At 48.2% G+C, this 20,707-nt stretch overlaps 1 protein-coding gene across 2 annotated transcripts in view; it reads right to left on the bottom strand.

Annotated features, from left to right (window-relative positions):
- Positions 1–20,707, bottom strand: part of Nvy (CBFA2/RUNX1 partner transcriptional co-repressor nervy) — a 39,822-nt gene that overhangs the window by 2,151 nt on the left and 16,964 nt on the right. For both annotated transcript variants that reach the window (XM_070671252.1, XM_070671251.1), the window contains exons 2-7: positions 16,584–16,971; positions 7,823–8,244; positions 6,882–7,028; positions 2,797–3,071; positions 516–1,171; positions 143–441 (exon numbers count right to left, since the gene is read on the bottom strand). In XM_070671252.1, coding sequence (XP_070527353.1) covers positions 143–441; positions 516–1,171; positions 2,797–3,071; positions 6,882–7,028; positions 7,823–8,244; positions 16,584–16,950 — 2,166 coding nt within the window. In that variant the 5' untranslated portion in view covers positions 16,951–16,971. The remainder of the gene's footprint in view (positions 1–142; positions 442–515; positions 1,172–2,796; positions 3,072–6,881; positions 7,029–7,822; positions 8,245–16,583; positions 16,972–20,707) is intronic.

Raw genomic sequence — 20,707 nt, 5'->3', positions numbered from 1 at the left:
ATTAATTCCACAATGTGTAGAAATTTATCGTTAATACAAAATTTGATTTTTCTCCTGTGGGAAGAGAAATATAATAATGTAAAAAATGTATACGCGGCATTTTAAAATATTTTCAATAGTATCATTCAACCGCTTCACTTACAGATCCCATCATGCTCGTGAGATGGATATCCTTTTCGTCGTCAGTGGTCGACGGCACCGAGTTCGGCGTCGTTGTCGGCGTCGTAACGCTTCTAGCGCCGGTTTCGACCGCGCCGGAACTCCCGTGAAGTCTCAGAAAAGGACCCTGGCGAAGACTGCTCGGATTTCTTTGAGACAGCGGGAGATCTAACAATCGATGGACCCTCAAGCGCTCGTTCGCCCTCGACTCCGCAACCGCAACCGCTACGGCGCGTTGCACTTCTGCTACTGCAGCCCTTTTCACTTCCAGCACGGCTTCCTCTGGAAAAATCCAAATAAATTAATTCTCGGTTAACATGCCTACCGTCGATGCTTCGAACGATGATTAAGCTTACCAGCTCTCCGCTTCACTTCGGCCACTCTGTCCTCGGTTACCCTAATCGTTTGCGCGACAATCTCGCCGGACAATCGCTTCAGGCTGCCGTCTCGGTCTCCGGTGGACGACTCGACCTGTACACCGTTAGTCGACGTGGGATTATTACCGTTACCGCCGCCGCCGTTAGTGCCGGTGCCGTTTTGCGTTGCGACCACGTTCGGCGGAGGAGCCGCCGCCGCCGGGCTAGAACATCCCCGCCGCTGAAGGATCGCCAGTGCCCTTTTCGTTTTCTCGACCATGCCGAGGATGCAGTTGAGCATCACGTGGATGTTCTTCCACTCGTCGTCGAGGCTGCCGCCGTTCGGCGTTTGCAAGCCGTGACCCATTGACGGCTGCGGCTGCTGGGTCAGATGATGCGGCGCGGAGAACGCGTTTATCTGATTAATTTGCACGAGGCTAGGTGGTACCGGACTCGGCCCGTGGCCATGACCGTGCGCGTGACCTTGAATCGATCCACCAGAGGAGTGCAACGGATGATACCAGCAATAGGACGGATCCGTCGACGGCTGCTGTTGCTGCTGCTGCTGCTGCGGTTGATGATGATGGCTCCACGGATTGACGGATCTTTTACCGTACACCGGCATATCGTCCAAGAGAACGCCATTCTCGTAGTATCTAAATAAAGATACAGATTGGTTAACGTTAGCAAAATGAAACAGGTAGAAATTATTGATATACGTGCGGAAAAATAAAAAGCGTTAAAATCTAACAGAATTAATATTCCGCACAGGCTGTTATTCCGAGCTTTACAACCGTTTCTCGATCATCGGAGCACATTCTTCAACATGCGCAGCCCGGTATTGCTCAGTACGAAATACACGGAACGCTTTCGCTTTTGTACAACGAATTGTTTGGACGTTCGGAGGTTCGGGGGATTGCCTGGGAATTAAAGACGACGTCTACGTGTACACCTACGGTCGCCGACACGTGTGCGCTACGATGCGGTATGTATTAGCCGGATGCCAATAGGCACTCGAGGCAAGTTCGTCCGCGCTCGTGGGCGAAGGGGTGCGCGGCAGGGCGAGACGGGGTGTTCGGGAAAGGTGGTGCCCCGATGATATATGGAAACGTCACCGGCAGACATATCGAGAGGAGGCCAGGACGCGCACCGCGTTTTGTCGCCTTCGTATTCGCTTCGCGGCGGCCCCCTTTCTCTCCCGTTCTCCGTTCGCGCGCATATCATCCTGACCGGAAATCCCAGGCTGTCCGGCGTTGATTTCATCAACGCCTCGGTTCGTCGGCGGGAAACAACGAGGGCGCGTTAAGAAATCCCGATTCGAAATCACCCACCGGTCGCACCGAACGGCTCGGAACTCGTAAATATTAATCGCCGAGGGAGAAAGACGGCTTAGAACAAAAAAAAAATTCTTTTATTTAATTCGGGAAGAGTTTATTTCGCGGAATTCTGATCACGTATTTTTTTTTTTTTTTAACGTGTGTATGCTTTGATTTAAACATTTATTTACGTATGTGTAAAAAATATTTTTACGCTGTTTCAAATCGAATATCTATTGTTATACTTCGATTTTATGAAATATTTACCGAGGTGCATTTTTTTCGTTAGCGAAATTTCAAGAAAATATATTTACTTGGTTGAAGAAAAATTCTCTCCCTCGTGTATCTGCATATTAAAAATTAATTAATAATCTACATAAATTGTGAGCTTCCGTTTAAATTACTGTGTCGTTCCTTTTAACATTTAGGGACACTTTCAGTATTAGCGGCGAGTTAAATGAAGCGGATTAGGTTTCGCATTAATGGGTATTCGATCGCGATAAATATCGGCGAGGTATTCAGGCCGGCGGCCAAGATTTTTCCGAAATTACGGCATTTGCGGTTTGGCAAACGTATTACACGTACGTATATACGCACAAGCCGCAGCTGCACGGCGTTTATTATCGTGTGAATTACCGTTATGGACGGGGGAAGATTCCGCGCGATCTTGCCACATGAGAGGAACAATTTTCGTCATAATTTATGCACGTATCTGTTTATCGATAATCTTCTACGTCGATCGCGCGGTGAGGAAACAATCCGCGTTTGTTTTCTCAATGCTGGCCTAAGACCACGCCGGATCCAGTATCTCGGTAATCATTGCGCAATTAGTGACGGATTCGCCGATCAAGAATTAAAAAAAAAGTTCTGTTAATCGTCATCTTGAGCCCGAGGCAATTAATTCGAGCGAAAGCCACCCTCCTGCGTGCATCTGGGAATACAAGGCGATGCGTGTTCACACTCACGGGGTGTCGGAGGCACGGCGTTTTGGAGCATGAGTAGCGCCAGGATAATGGTGCAGCGCGCCCGCGGCATTGCTGCTGCCCACCGCATGTTGAATGGCGCCGACGCCGGGATTAGAATTTGAGCGCATGGCGTAATGAGCAGAGCACTGATTACCACCGCCGATCCCGTTCGCACCCCCGTGCTCGCCGAAGGCCTCGACAGACTCGCCGGACGGCGCCAGCCCTACGGCCTCGAGAACGGTGGACTCGTTGGACCGTAGAAACTGCACGCAGCTCTGCGAACACAAAAAGGACCGTGATCTCATTAATCCTTTAGCTATCTCCTCTCACTAAATGGATACGTAATTCTATAATTTAATTTTTTTTTTTAATATATATATATATAATACGCAAATGTTTTGTGAATATAAAGTTTGCTCGGTAGCACGACGATTTGATTCTGAATAGAACTCTGGTTTACATTTTTATTTTCCTTGTAAAACGCTGGTATAAATGTCTTCGAGGCGCATTAATGTTACGCAAGTAATACCGTCCGAAGGGAACAGGGAGCTCAATTATTTATTATCGAATAAGTTTTAATAGATCAAGGAGAGACGGGGTGCTAAGTTTTTTCCCTGAATCAGGTTGCACGGGCTGGTGAGACCGATCGGCCCGTCCGATCACATCGGTTTTGACTTTTAATATTCGTTTCACTGCTTTCTTTATCGCCGTTCCCGCCACTCGCGACCACCCGGCCCGAAGTTCTCGTCGAGCCCCTTATTCCATGCCCTCCTCTTTGCCCCAATACCGAAGTCGGCACGGCAGGGTGGGATTTATCGCTTCTAATTCAATATCGGTACCTTTCGACCCGCTCTCTCTCCTCCGAACCCTTCGTCACCCCCTCGCCACTTTTCCCTCCTTTACTTTCGGGAGCTCTTTCGTTTTCACGGCTCGCAATTAACGATCATCGATCGACGCCCCCAGGTAGACGTGATGACCATTCGCGCTGTACCGTGCGCGAAAATATTCGCAGCCGAGGAAGGTTCGCCGGAGGACCTAAGTTTCCGTCTGGGAGGCAACGAGAACCAAGAGGCTTCACTTTCATGTACCTCGCCAAGCTCGCGATAATAAAAATACCAGCAAAAAAAAAAAAAAATTAAAAAGAAAGGAAATTTTTAAGTATCAATTTTAATGCGCGCCACGTATTAAAGTCCTGATCTACTAGATACAAACTCCTAATAGTTTCGGTGACTTTTTAAAGAACGGGTCTGACAAAATCTCGACGATTTACATGTATATGAGACCGAGGATGCGTCGGGGAAGATATCGCGATGGGAGAAAGAGAGAAAGAGAGAGTGGAAACCGGAAAAGCAAGCCGCTGCGCCTGCGACTTTCGATCCTCACGTGCGCCTTCATCCCGCCGGCAGAAATGTAAATGCTCGCTATTAATTTGCAATTCGTTACTCCACCGGAGAGAGCTCTCTGTCGCCCGGCGCGACGCGTCTCGCTCTTTCCGCTTCTCGCTCGCCTTCGAGACGGGCAACAGCTGCGGGCAGCGGCGTAAGCGAGAGAAGACTCTCATTAATCCTCAACCGGGCTCGAATTTCGCGGCGTCGTGGAAATTAAAGGTGGCGATGTGTATCAATCGATCGAATGCAATGAGCTTCACACGGCTCGCGTTGCACGACGAAATTCAACCCCAACAATGCTCCGCAAATCAATCGATTGCAAGCTTGATCGCCCAAAGCTCATCTAATCGCAATTTATTATTTGCGAAAGTAATTATTATTATTTTTTAAATAGTGTCATATAATTTTAATATTTTATTATTCTCACGATTGACGATTGCGCGAATAAATTATTGCTGTAGATTGTTTTTTTTTTTTTTTATTCTAAAAAATAGCCCGAGTTCACCTGGCTGCAGATATTCGTGCACGTTCGAGTGCACGGTGAAAATATACAAGTCGAAGGGATACTTTTTCGCAAATAGTTTTAATTTTAATATACGCCGCGGATTGTGATAACCGCGGTGGAAACGCATATAAAAGCGTTAATGCATTTTCTCTCACGTTAATTCCCCGTAAATTTGCATAAACGCCCGATATAAAATACGACATAGAAGCCCCTTCTCTCTCTCTCTCTCTTTCTCTTTTTTTCTAACAGATAAATAATTGCAAGTACCAGATTCAGACCAGCCGATGCGTGCACGGATGGCCAAGGTATACCGGATTAAATCGTACATCCACGGATTCAGCGCGAGAAATTGTATGCGAGGGGTAATTTTAAGGACGAGATTATATACATTACAGACGAACAGTTCCGAGCTCCCTTATAATTCTCCAAAATGCAACGTTATTTAATCGGTTCCTCCCCGACCGCGATTCTTTCCAAAGCCTAAGTTATTACTTCGCACGACACAAAAAAAGGAAAAAAAAAAAAAAGAAAGAAAAGTGACGTCGTTCGCGTTTTTTTTCTTCCCGTAAGTTTTCGTAATTCGCCGCGCAGAAAAACGCTTCGCCGAGGCGAGGATCAACGAGAAGGCCGGACGTGCTATTTTTCATGCTATCGGAGGTAATCAGATGTAATTCGCTGAAAGCCATCGCGTGTCACGCGTGATGTCGCGCGAATTATCGAGGCCCCGCATCTCGCGTGCGCTCGCGACGAGGGAGGGTCGGCGAAAGATTCGAGATGAAGGGTGGGAAATCGTAGCGCTCTCTTTTTTTTTTTTTGTTCACCCCTCGCCCGCCGCGTCCTCCGTCCCTTTTCGCGCTACACATCGAGCCTGTTCATCCGTCCATCCATCTTGGAACCGAGCTGCGTGCTCCCACCCGACGATCGGAAAGTAGCCTGGGAAATTAAAACAATCTGCCAGCCGGTCAGCCTTGCCTCTGTTGATTTTACCGTGTCCTCCCGCGCCGCTCGCGTCGCGCTCGTTACAAGTATCCCGAGCCTGACACGCAATTTCTCACGCAGATTCCGGAATGTATTTAAAATCGATTCGCCGCTCGCGGCGGCAGTTTGTAATTCTTGCATTATTCGGCACTTGGCGACACGATTGGCGATTGATAAAACGAGGGGGAGAGGGAAAAAAAAAATAGAGACGCTGCCGGCGTCATTTGTAAGTTCGAAACCCGCACGTGTTTTGTAAAATTCTCGAACGTCGTTGGGATTAATTATTTCGCAATCGGAGACTGAAATCTGAAACCGGCGCAAAGAAATAAAGCGGCGGACGGCGCGCTCACCGTCGTGATAGCCGGTTTGGAAAATGAATTTTATAATCTGGGAAACTGACATCTGACGTGCCGGCGCTCCGAGCTCGGTTTAAAATTTAACTAATGAATTATTAATTAATACATTAACTTCATTACAAACGAAGTCTAAATTCAAGCATTACGTTGCGTGACATTTCGAAATCGCGGTAACGAAATCGACGATAGTTCGGAATTTGAACGGCGTCCACGTTAATATTCACGATAATTTATTTCGCGGACGTTAAAGAAAAAAAAAAGGAAAAAAAAAAAAGAAAAATTGAAGAAACGGCTCGTTCTCAAGAACGTGAAAGGACAAAGAGAAATAAAGATACCCCTAGTCCCCTCGGATGAATCCGCCCGTCTATTATTTTCAACGGCGTGCTTCGTGGCCGCGATGTCGCGGGAAAACGGACGCGCGAAAGAATTCAGGGCGGTTGCACTCGCCCGAGCGCAGTAGTGCATACAAATTTATGGTCCGGCGCGCGACCTAAGCGAGCGAAGGAAAAAGGGGCCGAGATGGAAAGCGAGAGAGACATCAGGCACGTGCGGCATCTTCGGGAGAGTATGAGCCGGTTTCTGCATAACAAACTGCGGTGATCCTCCTTTGCTCAAGATCGCGACCGCATATCTTAGGACGTCGGCGTAATGTCGCGCTGGGATATCCCGTCCGTCTCTCCCTATTTCGTAATGCTCGCATCGCGTTACGTCGCTCGTATATCATTGATCTTGAAATGGAACACTTGGCCCCGGTGACTCAAGACGATTTTTAACCATTTAGTATTTTTTTTTTGTTCTCTTATTTTATTTATTTTTTTTTTTAATAGATAAAGTAAAAATGTAGCAAATTGACTTTACCTGATTGCTCGCTCTGGCCGCATTATTCAAATCCCTCTGCAGGGAGGGCAGGGTGTGCTTGAGGTACGGCAGGACGAAGCTTCGCAGCGGGAAGTTGGTAGCCTCCTGCAACGCCGAGTGGAACTCCTCCGCGGTCATGCTGCCGCTCTGCAATTAACGACAACGGCGGGTGCCGCGTTGTAATTCAATCCTCGGCAAAAAGAACGGATCCCGAAGCGTAACGCGTTTCCGGAACGAGTTGCGCGGGCGCCGCGCTCGGCTTCGGGTTGGATTTGGTTTTGCGTTTGTCACGTGCCGCGATCGTTTTACAGTTAAGCACGGTCACCAGATGTCACGTTTCCGGGACGTATGCACGCTCGGTACACACGACGACATTATGCATTATGTACGTACTTTGAATATTTACGAGCTGTTTAACGACACGGTACGGCCGGCATCGATTAACTATGCTTTTTTTCATCCCGCCGCCGCATGCACCCATGCACACTGCACCGGAATTGTTTTATCTGACGCTTGTTACAATTGGACCGCGGATTTTCGTGACGTTATCATCGCCGAAATGTGACCGGGGAAATGCCGTTAAAAAGCTGCCACGCATTGCATTTCTCGCGGCGGCGGTGTTACCGGTAGTGTCGAATTGGTCACGATGAGATCTTCATCGATATCAAACTATCAAATTAATATTACGTCCGACAGTAAAATAAAAATTCTTAATCAACCTTGGTAATATAAAACTGGTATCTGGGGAAAAAAAAATTTCAATCCTGTTATTGATCGTTATAAAAAGAAAAAAAAAATTATCCTGGAATATAGTTTCGCGAGCGCGGTGTAATACGCGAATCGAATGAAAGAAAAATTAATTAATAATTTTATAATAAATTTATAATAAATTTACAATAAATTTATAATAATAAAGCGCGGATAATTTAATGTGCACCTACCAGAAGCGCGAGCACCAGCGTGCGCACCGTGTCGCCCGTGTCGGCGGAGATGTCGGTGGCAAATTGCACCAGAGTGCCCAGCAGCCTCTTGAGCTTGCTGTGGCCAGCAAAAATCCCGCTAACGCATCTGGACGCGGTGCCGTTCGCCAGGGCAACCCCATCGCTCTGCTCGTCCGTCGTCCTAGGCCCGACGTTCGCGGCACCTGGCGCACCTTCTTCGACCACCTCGGGCTTGAGCGGTTGCGAAGGTAAAGGGCTGTCGTTGTCAGAAGACCTAGAGCAACCGGACGCGCCTTTGTACTCCGATCGAGGGCCGTTTGTTTGCTTCTGCTGACCGGCCCTTTGATGCTGAGAGGAAGGCGAATGCGCCTCCGGCTGAGCCGTTTCCTCCCGCGAAGACTTCTCTCGCGTTGCAGTAGACGCTGCAACGAGAATCACCATCCCTCAGGCATTTTGGTTCTTTATTTTTTTTTTTTTCGTTTTTCGATCGTTAATCAAACTATTTTCATCCCGATTAAGAATTCCAGGACGTGAAGCGTTCGCGATTAACGTTTTCGAGTAAGAGACTTTGCCAGGGTTCAACATTATTCCGACCGGTACCAAAGAGTGAAGCTGACCCATCGCGCTTGGGTCCAATGCATTCGGCGGAGCCGCGGGGCGGGCACCAGCGCGCAAAGTATCATTTACATTCGAAGGGTCAGGGAAAAAAAAAAAAAAAAAAGTTAGTCCGAGGTCGGAAAAGCGCGGCGGTGCCACAGGCGGCCTTTGTGTCGCGTATCCGTGGAACGTCAAGCACCGAGGGCACGTGGAACGGGCAGACCGGGGATCCGGTAGCGCAAACACTCTTCCGAACAAGCGCGCGCGTACGTACAACCGTGCATACCCGCGCACGACGTTCTGTATACACGTCTCGTATGCACGCGGACACGCCCGCGCGTGGACGCAGCGGATAACATGCAATTACGGGCCGTGTCATCCGCCTTGTCTTGTCCCGGTTCTGTGCGGCGCGCGCGGCGCGTTATCTCCCGTGGAACGCTTGCGGCATGCGTGGCGAAAACGGCGAGAGCAAGCCGAGCACCCCGATAACGAAACGTTACAGGCGCACCGGGTTCCCTGTGACGCTCGCACAAACAACGCCGATCGACGGATCCCGACGAAGGGTTTCTCGCCGGCGAGCTGCTCTTTCAATTCCGCTCCGTCCGAGACTGATCCGGAGGAAAACCGTCCTCGAGGTTTCCCACGCGCGCGTAAAATTCCTCGGCGAAATTTAAACCGAAATTGCCACTTGAGTATATTTCGTTTTTTTTTTTTTTAAGTGTACCGCGCGATATGACAGCGTTATCGAAGTAAGACCGCTGCCCTTCCGCGAAGCATTATTACCGTAATAAATTCGCGCGTTAAGGAACTTTTTTTTTTTTACTGGCCGCAGCGTTTATACAAGGCCGTATAATTTACTCATAATCAAAGTGCCGGGTATCTCGCGAAACGTACAACGTAAGGCTACACGAGTCGACGCAATGAAACATGTTACGAGTCGACGCTGGTAATTAATTCAGCGCGAGCTATCGGGCTTATAGGTAATAAACAATTTATTTTTTTTTTCTGCAACTAATTATTGGTTTGCCTGAAAACTAACTCGCGTCCTTTCTTTCTCTCTCGTCCTCTCTTCCCCCTGCCGTCGTTGAAATAATTAACCCTCAGATTGCGAGCGACATCGAACGAGACGGCCGAATAATTAATGCGGAACTCTGCGCGCGTGAGAGCTGTCAAATAAGACGGTCGATCTATCGGCGGCGGGTCTCATTAAGCTAATGGAATTGATTCTCGCAAATTATTTTTGCGCAAGTACGTGCAGATACGTAGCCGAGGCGTGTCGGAGGAAGAGAAAACGCGAGAGAGAGAGAAAGAGAAAGAAAGAGACGAGAGAAGAGAAGATGGTGCGAGCAAGTAAGAAGGAGAACGAGGAGGAGGTCGACGCTACCGTGTCACTACCACCTGACGCCGGTAGCCAGTAGGTAATTACCTGTACCTGAACTCTCGACAAACTAAACTACCTCACGGCTTATGCGATATGACGAGGAGCCTGAGTACACACAGTCGCCTTCCGCCGCTTAGCGTAAAAGCGAGATAGTTAAACGAATCGCGTCGCCGTGATATCCCACGGAAAAAATCGTCTCGGCGAGCCCAGAAAACGCGAGGCTGCGGCGAAGATCGGGAAAGGGCGATTGCGAAAATAGCGTTTGCACACCGACGATACCCGAGGACACGGAGCCGGGAAGAAGTGGTCGATTCGACGCGAATTATTATCGCAGAGGGGAAAATTACCTACGGCCCTTTCGGCCAGCGTACCGCTCTTTTGTTCAGCCTCTACGCGAATCTCACCGTGTAACGTGCAAATAAATCCCGTACACTCCCCCTCCGCGGCCCCGTCGATTTGTTCGGCCTGTCGCGCGCTCCTTTCCGTTATCTGTCGGCGAATTTAATTCGCTGACGCGCGATAGAAACGTTTGTTAATTGCGACCTGGCGAAATTCGGGCGTAACATTTGGAATAATAATATTCGATCGCGACGCGCCGTAAATATGTGATAAACGTTGCCTCTCCTCCCCCCGCTGCACTTCGAATGTTTACTCGCCCACGATTTATTAACGTTGATGTCGCTTTACGTCCCGACAGCCGCGCGCAAAGTCAAAGTAAAACGCCAGACGCGGATTTAATTAATTACACCCGCTGCGAGGCTTTTCTTCGCACATCCTCCTCCCTTTCCCCCCCCCCCTTTTCGGTAACGAACTGCGCCGAATTTGTCGCTGTACGCCCGACGATTTTCCCGTTACGCTTCCATTCGGGACGATTTAATTAGCCGGGGCCGATAGGACGCACCGCTAATGACGATTACTTTATATACAATACGAGATCAGCCGACGGTGCATCTCCGCGGCATAACGATGGCATCTATGCGGGCGCGGGGATTCGGGAGCCCGCTCGTTTTCGCATCGCGAACGCCTCGATGCGCCGATTAAGTGGATGGTCCACACGATTAAAACAAAGATTGATCACGGTCCGGTGCGAGGAGAGCTCGTACTCTCGCCGGACCAGCGGCTCCTCTCTCCTATATCTGAAAAAATTCGCACGCGCGCCGGCGCTAAATGGATTCGCCAAACAAAATTATAGTTACAATTATGCACGCGGTGTTTATAATAATACGGGAACAAATAATACGTGAACGATGTAATTATGTAAATAGATTGTAATGAAGTAATTAACAAACATGATTATCGCGTGGAACGATACCGCGGTATTATCATTTCGTTACCGAAGCAGATAAATAATTGTAATATCAATTGTCGTACGCGCCCGATGGCGTATCATCGTTTTGGTCTCTCTGAATCGTTAAAAAAAAAAAAAAAAGAAGAAGAAAAGTCCCTCGGGATAACCGAGTGGAATAGCCGAGGAAGTAAATAACGGGAGGGATCAGCCGCGCGCCGAGAGAAAGACGTACGGGATTGGACCGTCCTATTGGATGCAGATGCCGCGCCGGGCATCGCCGTAACGTTTATCAAAGTTCTCTCTACGTGCGTGTGCACCAAGGTTAAAGACCGTCGGCGTGCGAGAGCATGTGCGCGACACGCGAATGTTTAATCAGCGTCGCGTTGTGATTGCGCACGACTGTCACTCAACTTCCCTGTGACGAGTGCAATCTTCCTCGGGCGCGCCGGTGCAGCCGCGCGCGTCTTTCGCGTTTGTGTGCGCGCCGCGGTGCACGCCTATGTGCACGTATGTACAAGAAACCAGGAGAGAAGGTATCTAGCCGGGTGATGGTAATGGTACTGGCTGCTACCACCGCCGCCTCCACCGCTGCCGCTGCTGTTGCTGATGTTGCTATCCCTTCGGCCAGCTGTTACTTCCTGCAGCGGTTCTCCGTCCTTATCTCCCCGCCCGGTGCTCCATCCTCCCCCGGAAGGCTTATCGGGAGAAACGGTCTCTTCACCCGATTTCGTTTGATCGCGACGAGCACCCTCGCCGTCGCGGCCGACGCCGCCGAGCAGATCGGCGCAGCGTTCACCCGGGTCACCTGTGCTACCGCGTCCCGATTACGGAAGCTGAGCCGGAAGGTTGAGAACTTGGCGAACCGCGGGAGATACAGCGATTAGCCGCGGCCGTTCCGAAGGGAGGAAAAAAAAAAAACCTAAATGTCAAAAAAAGCGAATCTACATTCCGGGCATATTCGAACCGGCTCCGCGGGGCTTGGCTCCTGGTGCAAATTTATTTCAAACAGCTCCTCCCACTTCGAGTGCACGTGGAAATTGATAATTGTTAAACGTGCAGGCGTCTCCTCGGGGTTTTTACAGCACGGGCCGTCATGGAATATCTCTATGCGCATAAACGAATCCTATGCCGTGGAAAATTGTGACCGGTAGCCGCGAGCCATTTTTCCGCGCGGCCCCGTTTGTCTTCGTCGGCAGTAGAAAATCAAAGTTTACCCATGTGGGCTGGTCCTGCGGACCATATGCGCGCACACAAACACACACATACGTGCATACGTGCGAAACCCGAGGCGGCGTCTGAAGCGTCACGACCGCCCGATGCCAAACTTTACTTTGAGTTCTCGAAGATATCCGTTATTCGTGATAATATCTGCATATTCGAGCGATGCACGATTTCGCCCGTAAATCCGCGTCGCGCAAATCCGAATTTTCTATTTTTCTTTTTTCTTACGCTTAAAACTCGACGTCGCGGCCACGTTTCCAACGGAGTGTCCAGCGTCCCGCAGCTTTAGCTTGCACAAACAGGATTCGAGCCGCGATAAACGACGTATAATTGTTAGGTACGATTGTTTTTTACGCTAAGTATGAATTATAAAAAGTGCATCTTCATGCTCGCGCTTTGAACGCGCCGAATGGGCCCTTCCCGCTCGTCAGACTGTTCCTCGAGAATCTAAAGTTCTTCGCGGCACGCATTACGGCTAAGGCATTCCGCAACGATAAAGAAGTTCGCCGCAAACTGTTACGTCAATCAACCGTACCTTCTCCCGAGTTACTTTCGCTGCTGCTGACGTAAGCCGTTCGTGCAATTAGCAGCGCTTACAGCGATTCTTACTCCTATGACTTTACGAAACTATAACGATTGTTAACGCGAGCAATCTTTATCCTTCATCAAATAGTCTCGCGGAGTTCTAATATTAAAAAAAGAAAAAAATAATAAAGTTTTAACTCTCCTAATAAAAAAAAAAAAAATAAAAAATAAAAAATTAAAAAGAAAAAAAGAGAGAGAACGAAAGGACGAGATTAATAAATTTCTGATATTATCTCAAGTTCTGGATTATCTGGATATAAGAAAATATTAAATGAGCGAGTAATCCTCGCAATCAACGTTATCGATTAATCCTGAAATCGCTCGGGTAACGTTAACTCGAAAATTATTTGACTCGCTGATACGTTGAGTGTACTCGCTTACAGAAGAACACGCGAGCGTACTAATCGCAAACTGCCGACTGCAACTGCGCTCGGATTAGCATCCGGGCTTACGCACCCAAGCCGTACGCAAGGTATAACCGCACGGGGCAAGGTGGTCTTCGTGGGCGATGTTCGACGGGGGTACGAAGAGAGCGAGATCGATAAAGCGCACGTGCTCCACGCGGCTGAGAGTCCCTGGCTGGAAGTAAGTACGGTGGGACTCAGCTGTCGCCTCCTAATTGCCGGGACAATGCAACAGATGGCTTTGATCGCAATCCCTACCCTACCGGGTCTCTTCCCGCTCTCGAATTCTCCTTCGTCCTCTCTCTTTCTCTCTCTCTCCTCCTCCTCTCCCTCGCGCGCCGAGAACGCCGTTTCCTCGGTGCCGCCGACGTTTTTCTCGCGTCTTTCTTCGCGGGACCTCCTCTCCCTCCCCCCGACTCGATCCCGACGTCTCCGCGACTCCATGTGTTCAATTTCATCTCGCAGGCAAGCGCGCTACTTAAGAACCGAGGACGTCATCCTCGGATTTCAGCCCGGTCACCCGTCTGATCGGTTGCATACTTGAAAGTCACCGCGTCACGATGCCTAATGCCGCTTTTTTTAAATGTCTTCAAACTCGAATAAGCGCAGAAAAGAACGCGTACGCAGGCTGGTTCCCTAAAACTAAAAAAAGAAAAAAAAAAAAAAAAAAAAATTCTGCTTTAAATAAAGCTCTCTCTCTCTCTCTCTTTCTCTTTTGACTTTATTATCCCGATAACCAGGCATCGGTAACCTGGTACCGTCGAGCCCCGTTAATTTTCCTCCAAAATCTTCGGTCGCGAGGTCGAAGGACGGACCTAGATCGGGGACGAACTCCAGGTCGTAAGCCGCAAGTTCCCGCGAGCGCGCGAGGTGTGCGGGTGACTATCGCGAAATACGCCTCGAACGGCGTAGCGTCGGGGATGGCTCGGTAGCGCGGGGCGGATATGATATCAGCCCCGAGCAGAATCCCAGTGGAAGTGTCGGACGTGCCTTATCGCGTCTGGACCAGGCAGTCAGGCAGCGAACCTAACCGACACACACCGGGCCAAGCCAACCAAGTTGACTGACTGCTCGCAGGAGTTTCGCCATCATCCCCCACGGAACACATCCTATCTCTCTTCCACCCGCCTGCCTCTCCCTCTCGCCACTCCCTGCGCTCTCTCTTTTCCACTCTCGTCGGCAATCTCTTGTATCGCGTTTTCGCACACGTACACACACGTATCCCCACGTATGCCCCCGTGCACCCAAAAGCGTATTAAAGACCGTGATAGACGTGCACGGAGCCGCCAAGCCGCTCTATTAGCTGTCAACGGGGTACATAATAATTAATGTAAAATACATAGTTCTCCTTCTAATTTCCTCTTAATTGGGAAATCACCGGCGCATCCGCGCGAGAGGTCGGGAAAACGTCCGTCAACATTTTCCGAGGGATTTTTCATATCGATCGCCGTCGCACCTCGCGCCGAACGCTTCCATGACGATTTTAGGTAATGTTATATCAACAAAAACCGATTCCGAGACGAGGAAAGGAGGTAAAGCGGGGGGGGGAGGGAGAGGGAGGGAGGGAGGGGAAGTACCCGCGGGCTCGGACGACGCGATGACGGGCTTTGATGTGCCAGAAGGGGCTTTTTTCCTGAGCCCCGGTTTCCAAGTTAGCTGCGGGCTCGCCGCTCGTCTAGATAACCGGCTCGGGCTGAATGTACGATTCGAGCGAGAGCGCGTGGACTGGATATACGGGTACCGCCATGCAATATTCCGAACTAATGTACGACGCGCCCACAGCGTGGGCTCTCGCGCGGACATCGGCGAGGTCGTTCCTTTTAATTTTCAGTTTCGAGGATCGGGGTCAACTTCCGGAGACCCGAAAAGAGCGCTTCCGCCGGGATCCGATCTTTGAAGTGCCTTCGAAATGATTAAATTAGAACTGACCCCACCAGTCACTTGACCCGATTCTTTGATTGAAACCGACAAGCGGCGAAACGTTGAAAAAGAATTATATATTTCAAAATTAGAACCTTCTCTCTTTCTTTTTTTTTTTTTTTCTTCTCTTTTTCTCTTTTCTATCACGCTTATAAATTTAACATTGCCGTGAAGCGTTGAAACTGTTTACGGAGCAGTCTTGTTCAATTTCAATTAAAATTATATTAAGCTCCACGATTTCCGCCGCTCTCCGCGCCTGTTTTACTTTCGATAAAAAAAAGAAAAAAAAAAAAGAAAAAAAAAGAAAACTTAATAATTTCGTCAGCGATTTAAAATTGGCTGTCGCGCAGTGCGATCTTGGCCGAGTGACAGATCGTAAACGACAGCGTGACGACTGACGGCTGCGTCGAGTGCTGCAATCCGCGTTAAGCGTAGAAGAAAAATGGTAATGTACCCTGATACGAATCTGAAATTAGATAAACTGCACTTTGCCGGGACTCTCGGCTACCTGCACCGTCCAGCGCAGCGGCCGCGAACGATAAGTCGAGTTCTGAATTAACGGTAACACCGAGCTCGCAATTGCGCGACGAATCGCACCGGGTATCGAACGGTTTGGTTTTTTACGGCCCGCGCGATAGATCAAATGGACTAGAGTGGCCACGTTGTTAATTTTTAAACGACACGTGTCACTCCGTCGTCGTGTTATTACAACATATTGCCGACTGTGATGGAAGTGAAGAGGATATTAACAACTCAACGTCGGCATATCGCGCGCAACGAGAGATATTCGCGGCGTCATAATAATTAAACGCGAAGCAATAATGATACCGATTGTTCGGGGGTTAACATCGCCGATTAAAGTTTCATGTATTTCAATATCGCGAAACCTATTTTTGCGCCTTTTAACGCGGACCGAAAGGATTCGCCGCAATAACCGCGTACCGCGAAACAACAGTCTACTTAATTCCACTATGTCATGTCGAGGATCTGTCAATACGTCAGTTTACATTTTGCAAGGCATGACATTACGCGAAACTAGTCCGCGGTGAGGAATCGATGGGTCAATACAAATGATATTTGCACATTGGCAAATGGGGTCGGCCTGACCGACCGATCCGTCAGTCTTCTTAAGAATTAGAAATACTTATTTTCGAAGAAATCTCATCCGTAAACGTTCAACGAACGCTTTTTATTTTTTACCCTTTTTTTTTTTTTTTTTTTTTTTTAATAAAGATTGTCTTTCAGAACGACAACGACTGTCAACGATCGAGTGCTTCTCCTTCGAGACAATTAATTTTCGATCTTGGCTGAGGTCAAGATTAACGCCACGCGGGTAAAATTTCTTTTAGAGTTAAGGGTACTCACCTTTGCTCTTGGTCTTCAGGTCGAGGTCAACCGGAAAGGAATCCACGGCGTTGGAGACGGTCGTCGGCGGGTGGCAAATAATACTGGAAGATTGTAGAGCGGGGGTGGCAGCGGCGGTGACAACGACCGTGGTGGTCGCCGAAGGGCTCGCGTTCACGGTGGAGACCCCGTTGCTGTTGGTGACAGTCGTGGTGATCGCCGTGGCCGTCGAGACGGCCGAGACGGTGAGCGTCGCGACGGTCGCGGTGGTGGCCGTCGACGTAGACGACGGCGAGGGCTGCTGGTAGCCGCAGCATTCCTTCGTCTCTTCCTTGACTTTGACCTTGTGGAGGACCGTCGTCGTTGCCACTCCGCCCTCTACTTTCATGCTCGCGAGCCGCTGTCTCACCTGCGAACAATGCACCGTGAATTAGTACAAACTGATAGTAACGAGGACGGGTGATAAGGTGGACGACGTAATTTGAAGACCTTAAACTGAGAAATTAATTAGGATCGAGAAAGCTGCCTGCTTTCGCCATGCGAAAGAAAGAAAGAAAGAAAAAAAAAAAACCCGAGCAAGGATAGAAGCGTCTGTACGCACGTCATCGCGCGTGCATCCGATTCATATTTGATTGATTCCATTTCATGAGAGCGTCGCGTCGCCCGGCCCCATGTTTCGTCTACGTGCCCGGCGAGACGGGATCGTTGCCGCGCATACCGATGGCCGTTTTAATGGAATGCGCGGACGTTAGTTTTACAAACCAACAAAGATCCGCCACGGCGCGGGGAATTATTGGGGATCCACGGACGCTGCCGTCCATAACTGATCGCGTCGTTTTTGGCAGCGCTCGGCGCGCAGCCTACAAATGGACCAAAACCTCCGGCGTATGTCCGCCCGATTGGAGTAAATACGTACACGTCGTGCCGCGCGTGATTTTTCTCTATCAAAACCTTCACTATAAAAAAATTTTTTAAATATAAAAAAAAAGAAAAAATAAAAAAAAAAGAAGTAATTCCACTAAGAAAAAAACTTAAACTCTTCGACGCATTAAAGCTTCTACAACCAAGAAATTTCAACGCGCGAGATTTTAAATCCCTCAAAGCCGTATTGAAATAAATCTTCAGACAGCGCGGTAAAATGGAACGTCGTTTACTGTCGACTGTGGGCTTGCAATGTTATAAGTTATTGGAAAACACTTTTGAAGCATTCTCTCATTACAAAGCGTACACCCAATGCATCTGTGATTACGTCATTGAAAAGACCGGCAATTCGTACGAATATTAATTTCGCGCAAGCTGCATTTTTTTTCTTTTTTTTTTAATTTCTTTCATTGCAATTCTTTTTTCTCTACTGTGTGACGTTTGCTGGCCGCGAACACGCGCAAGGAGCCGTAAACATTAGATATAAAGATTTACATCGGGTTGACAGGTGGTACCGCAGAGTAATATCGCGCCGCGTAAGCATCTCGCGTTTTGTACGCAATGCCGCGCACTTAGCTTCTTTTCTCCGTTTACGCTCGCGCCCCCGCGGTTCTTCTTCTTTGGCCCGTGCTTACACTGCAGGATCTCGTTTCATATTTATTACGGTAATCGCGATGCCGGGACTTTTACGAGCGCGGTGCTCCGCGCCGACTGCTACTCTCGGCATTAAAAGTAGTCGAACGTGTTCAGCTCCTTTTTCTTTTTCTATTATTATTTCTTTTTTTTTTATATATAATTTCGCGAGAGCTGCGCGCAAGTGAATTCGCGAATAAATTTTCCCACAGATTATCGTCACAATTTTAGGCCGTTAATTATACTCCGATTTTCTACAAAATGTACAGCTAACTTTTCATTAATAAAAATATACGCCCTGTATGTGTAAATTTATTTATTTTTTTTTCTTACGTAAAATGGATTCTTATCGGAGATATTATCGTTACGAAGGTAAATGGACTCTTTTCGACCGACATTTTTATATCCGGCTTCGGCGAAGGAGTCTTTCTGATAAACGGATTAATCTACTCGCGCACATGGAACGTTACGCCGGATGCAACGGCGATATTATCCGAAACGGAATCACGTGCGTCGATACTGCGTTTCGTGCACGCGCCACTCAATGCCCGAAGACAAAACCATGTCACCGGAAAGAGCACGGCTGTAAGGAAATTGAATAGCGTTTCATTGAATGAAATAATCATAACGAGCAATCCAACAGCTGCGCCATTTTTACTGGCCGCATACGTTGGATTATAGTAATCAGCCTTTCTCCTTGCGCGTCACGTTTTCGGTGCACATACGCGAAAATCGGTTTTTCGCTCCTGTCTCTCCCCCCCAAAAAAAAGAAAAAAAAAATACAGAAGAGAGAAAGAAATTAAAAACGTCTCAGTATGATCAACTGAATAAAGTTTGATCAATACGATAAAATTTAAATAAATACAATTATAAAAATATCTCTTAGTCCGAGGGCAAATATTATATATCGAACGGATCCGAACCAATATTTAATGGATGATATTAGATTGGTAGACGTTCGCGCAACCGTACCCGTGATTTATGAAAAAAGTTATGCGATTCCGCGATTTATAACGTCGCGTATGTATAAATCGATTTGCATGGCCGCGGTAATATTTTCGGTTTGACGCGGGCAAAATTACGCAGAAGGGACGAGGAGGAAGGGGGAGAGGGAAATTAAATGGCACGAATGCGGAAACGGGAGTAATCTTTAAGATCCACGTGGCGCACCGCCGTCGCGCCCGTTCCCTTCCGGATAGAATTTTATTTTATTGACGCGCGCGCTCTGGCAGCAGGCTGCCTTCGGTGCCACATGGTCCCGTTATTAACGTGAAATGCAAACGAGCCCTTCGTTGCGTCCAAGGAACGGCCGCGCGGATGACTCGCTATAATTTTTCCGCGCGGAAGCTGCGTCGCCCGGACTTTTCGACACGCGGTGAAAAAATTCGGCGCGAGCCCGCCGGCGCCGTTCGGTTCTCGCGCTTCGCGAAATCCCGGTTCGCACTTCGCAAACGGAAAAAAAAAAAAGAAAGAAAGAAAGAAAGAAAAAAACAAAGTCCGGGGCTAATAACAAATTCGTAACTATCGCGCACAATTTCATCGCCCGGCGTAAATCCGCTCGTATAATTTTTACGCCCGGGTGAATAATTGTTTAAGTTCGCAATGGAGTATAAAGCGGAGGGAGGGCCGGGATGTAAGCCCGCGGTGCAATAAAAAGGTCCGGTGCAATAACAACAAAGTGGTGAAATAATTTTTGTCTAGATGTAAAAACGGTTTTTCCGGCTCTAAAAAATTTTTTTTTTTTACAAGGGAAAAGTACCCAATTAACTTTTCACTTCTGCACGGCGACAAGCCGCGATGTTGAAATTTTCACAGCGCGCGATCGGGAAAGGGAACCGGCGGCACCGGACTTGCTCTAATTACGAACGATTCAATTATCTGATCGAGGAGGGGGGCGGAGGGTGGGAAATAATAACAAATGCCGTTATTACACCACCCGCGATTACTATCAATAAAAACGTCAACAGCCCATATTCTGGTCACGTAACAACGCTCTCCGATTCTTCTATGGTCGTTCATCAATCAATCCACCCTCCGCGTTTCGCGCGGACGACGAGGGAGAGAGAGAGAAAGAGAGAGAGAAAAAAAAAAGGTTGCGTTACGCAGTTTCGCCGGATTTCGGCACGGAACAATTCGCGGTCGCGACGTGTCGGTCTTTATTGTGACAGATGGCCACCATAATTTTAATTGACGCCTTCTTCTGTTGTTACAGTTGTCCGCAAATCGCTCGCTGCATACACGCAAGTGTTATTCGCGATCTTGCGTCACACTCGATGGTACGTACCGCTGCGATAGAAACGAGTGCAACCCGTTTGATTGATAAAACAGTGATTATCGTTCACTGAAGAGTTTCGAAAATTTCAATCGCGACGTTTATCTAAAATTAAATCGACATATTAATTTATACCGTCAAACAAATAGGGGGAGAGGCTAAGCTCGCTTTTGTACTGTTCAAAAAAAAAATAATAATAATAATAATAATAGAAGCACATAATGGATCCTTGAAAGATTCAGTAAAATAATTCGGTCGCGAGATCGACTGAAAGCCGCCGTGCTTTAAATAAAACATAAAACGTTCCTATAACAGCGGC

The sequence above is a fragment of the Cardiocondyla obscurior genome, linkage group LG22 (genome assembly GCF_019399895.1).
Source record: "Cardiocondyla obscurior isolate alpha-2009 linkage group LG22, Cobs3.1, whole genome shotgun sequence".
Lineage (NCBI taxonomy): Eukaryota > Metazoa > Arthropoda > Insecta > Hymenoptera > Formicidae > Cardiocondyla > Cardiocondyla obscurior.
The sequence above is the reverse complement of the archived record's forward strand: the minus strand, read 5'-3'. Positions and strand labels throughout refer to the sequence as shown.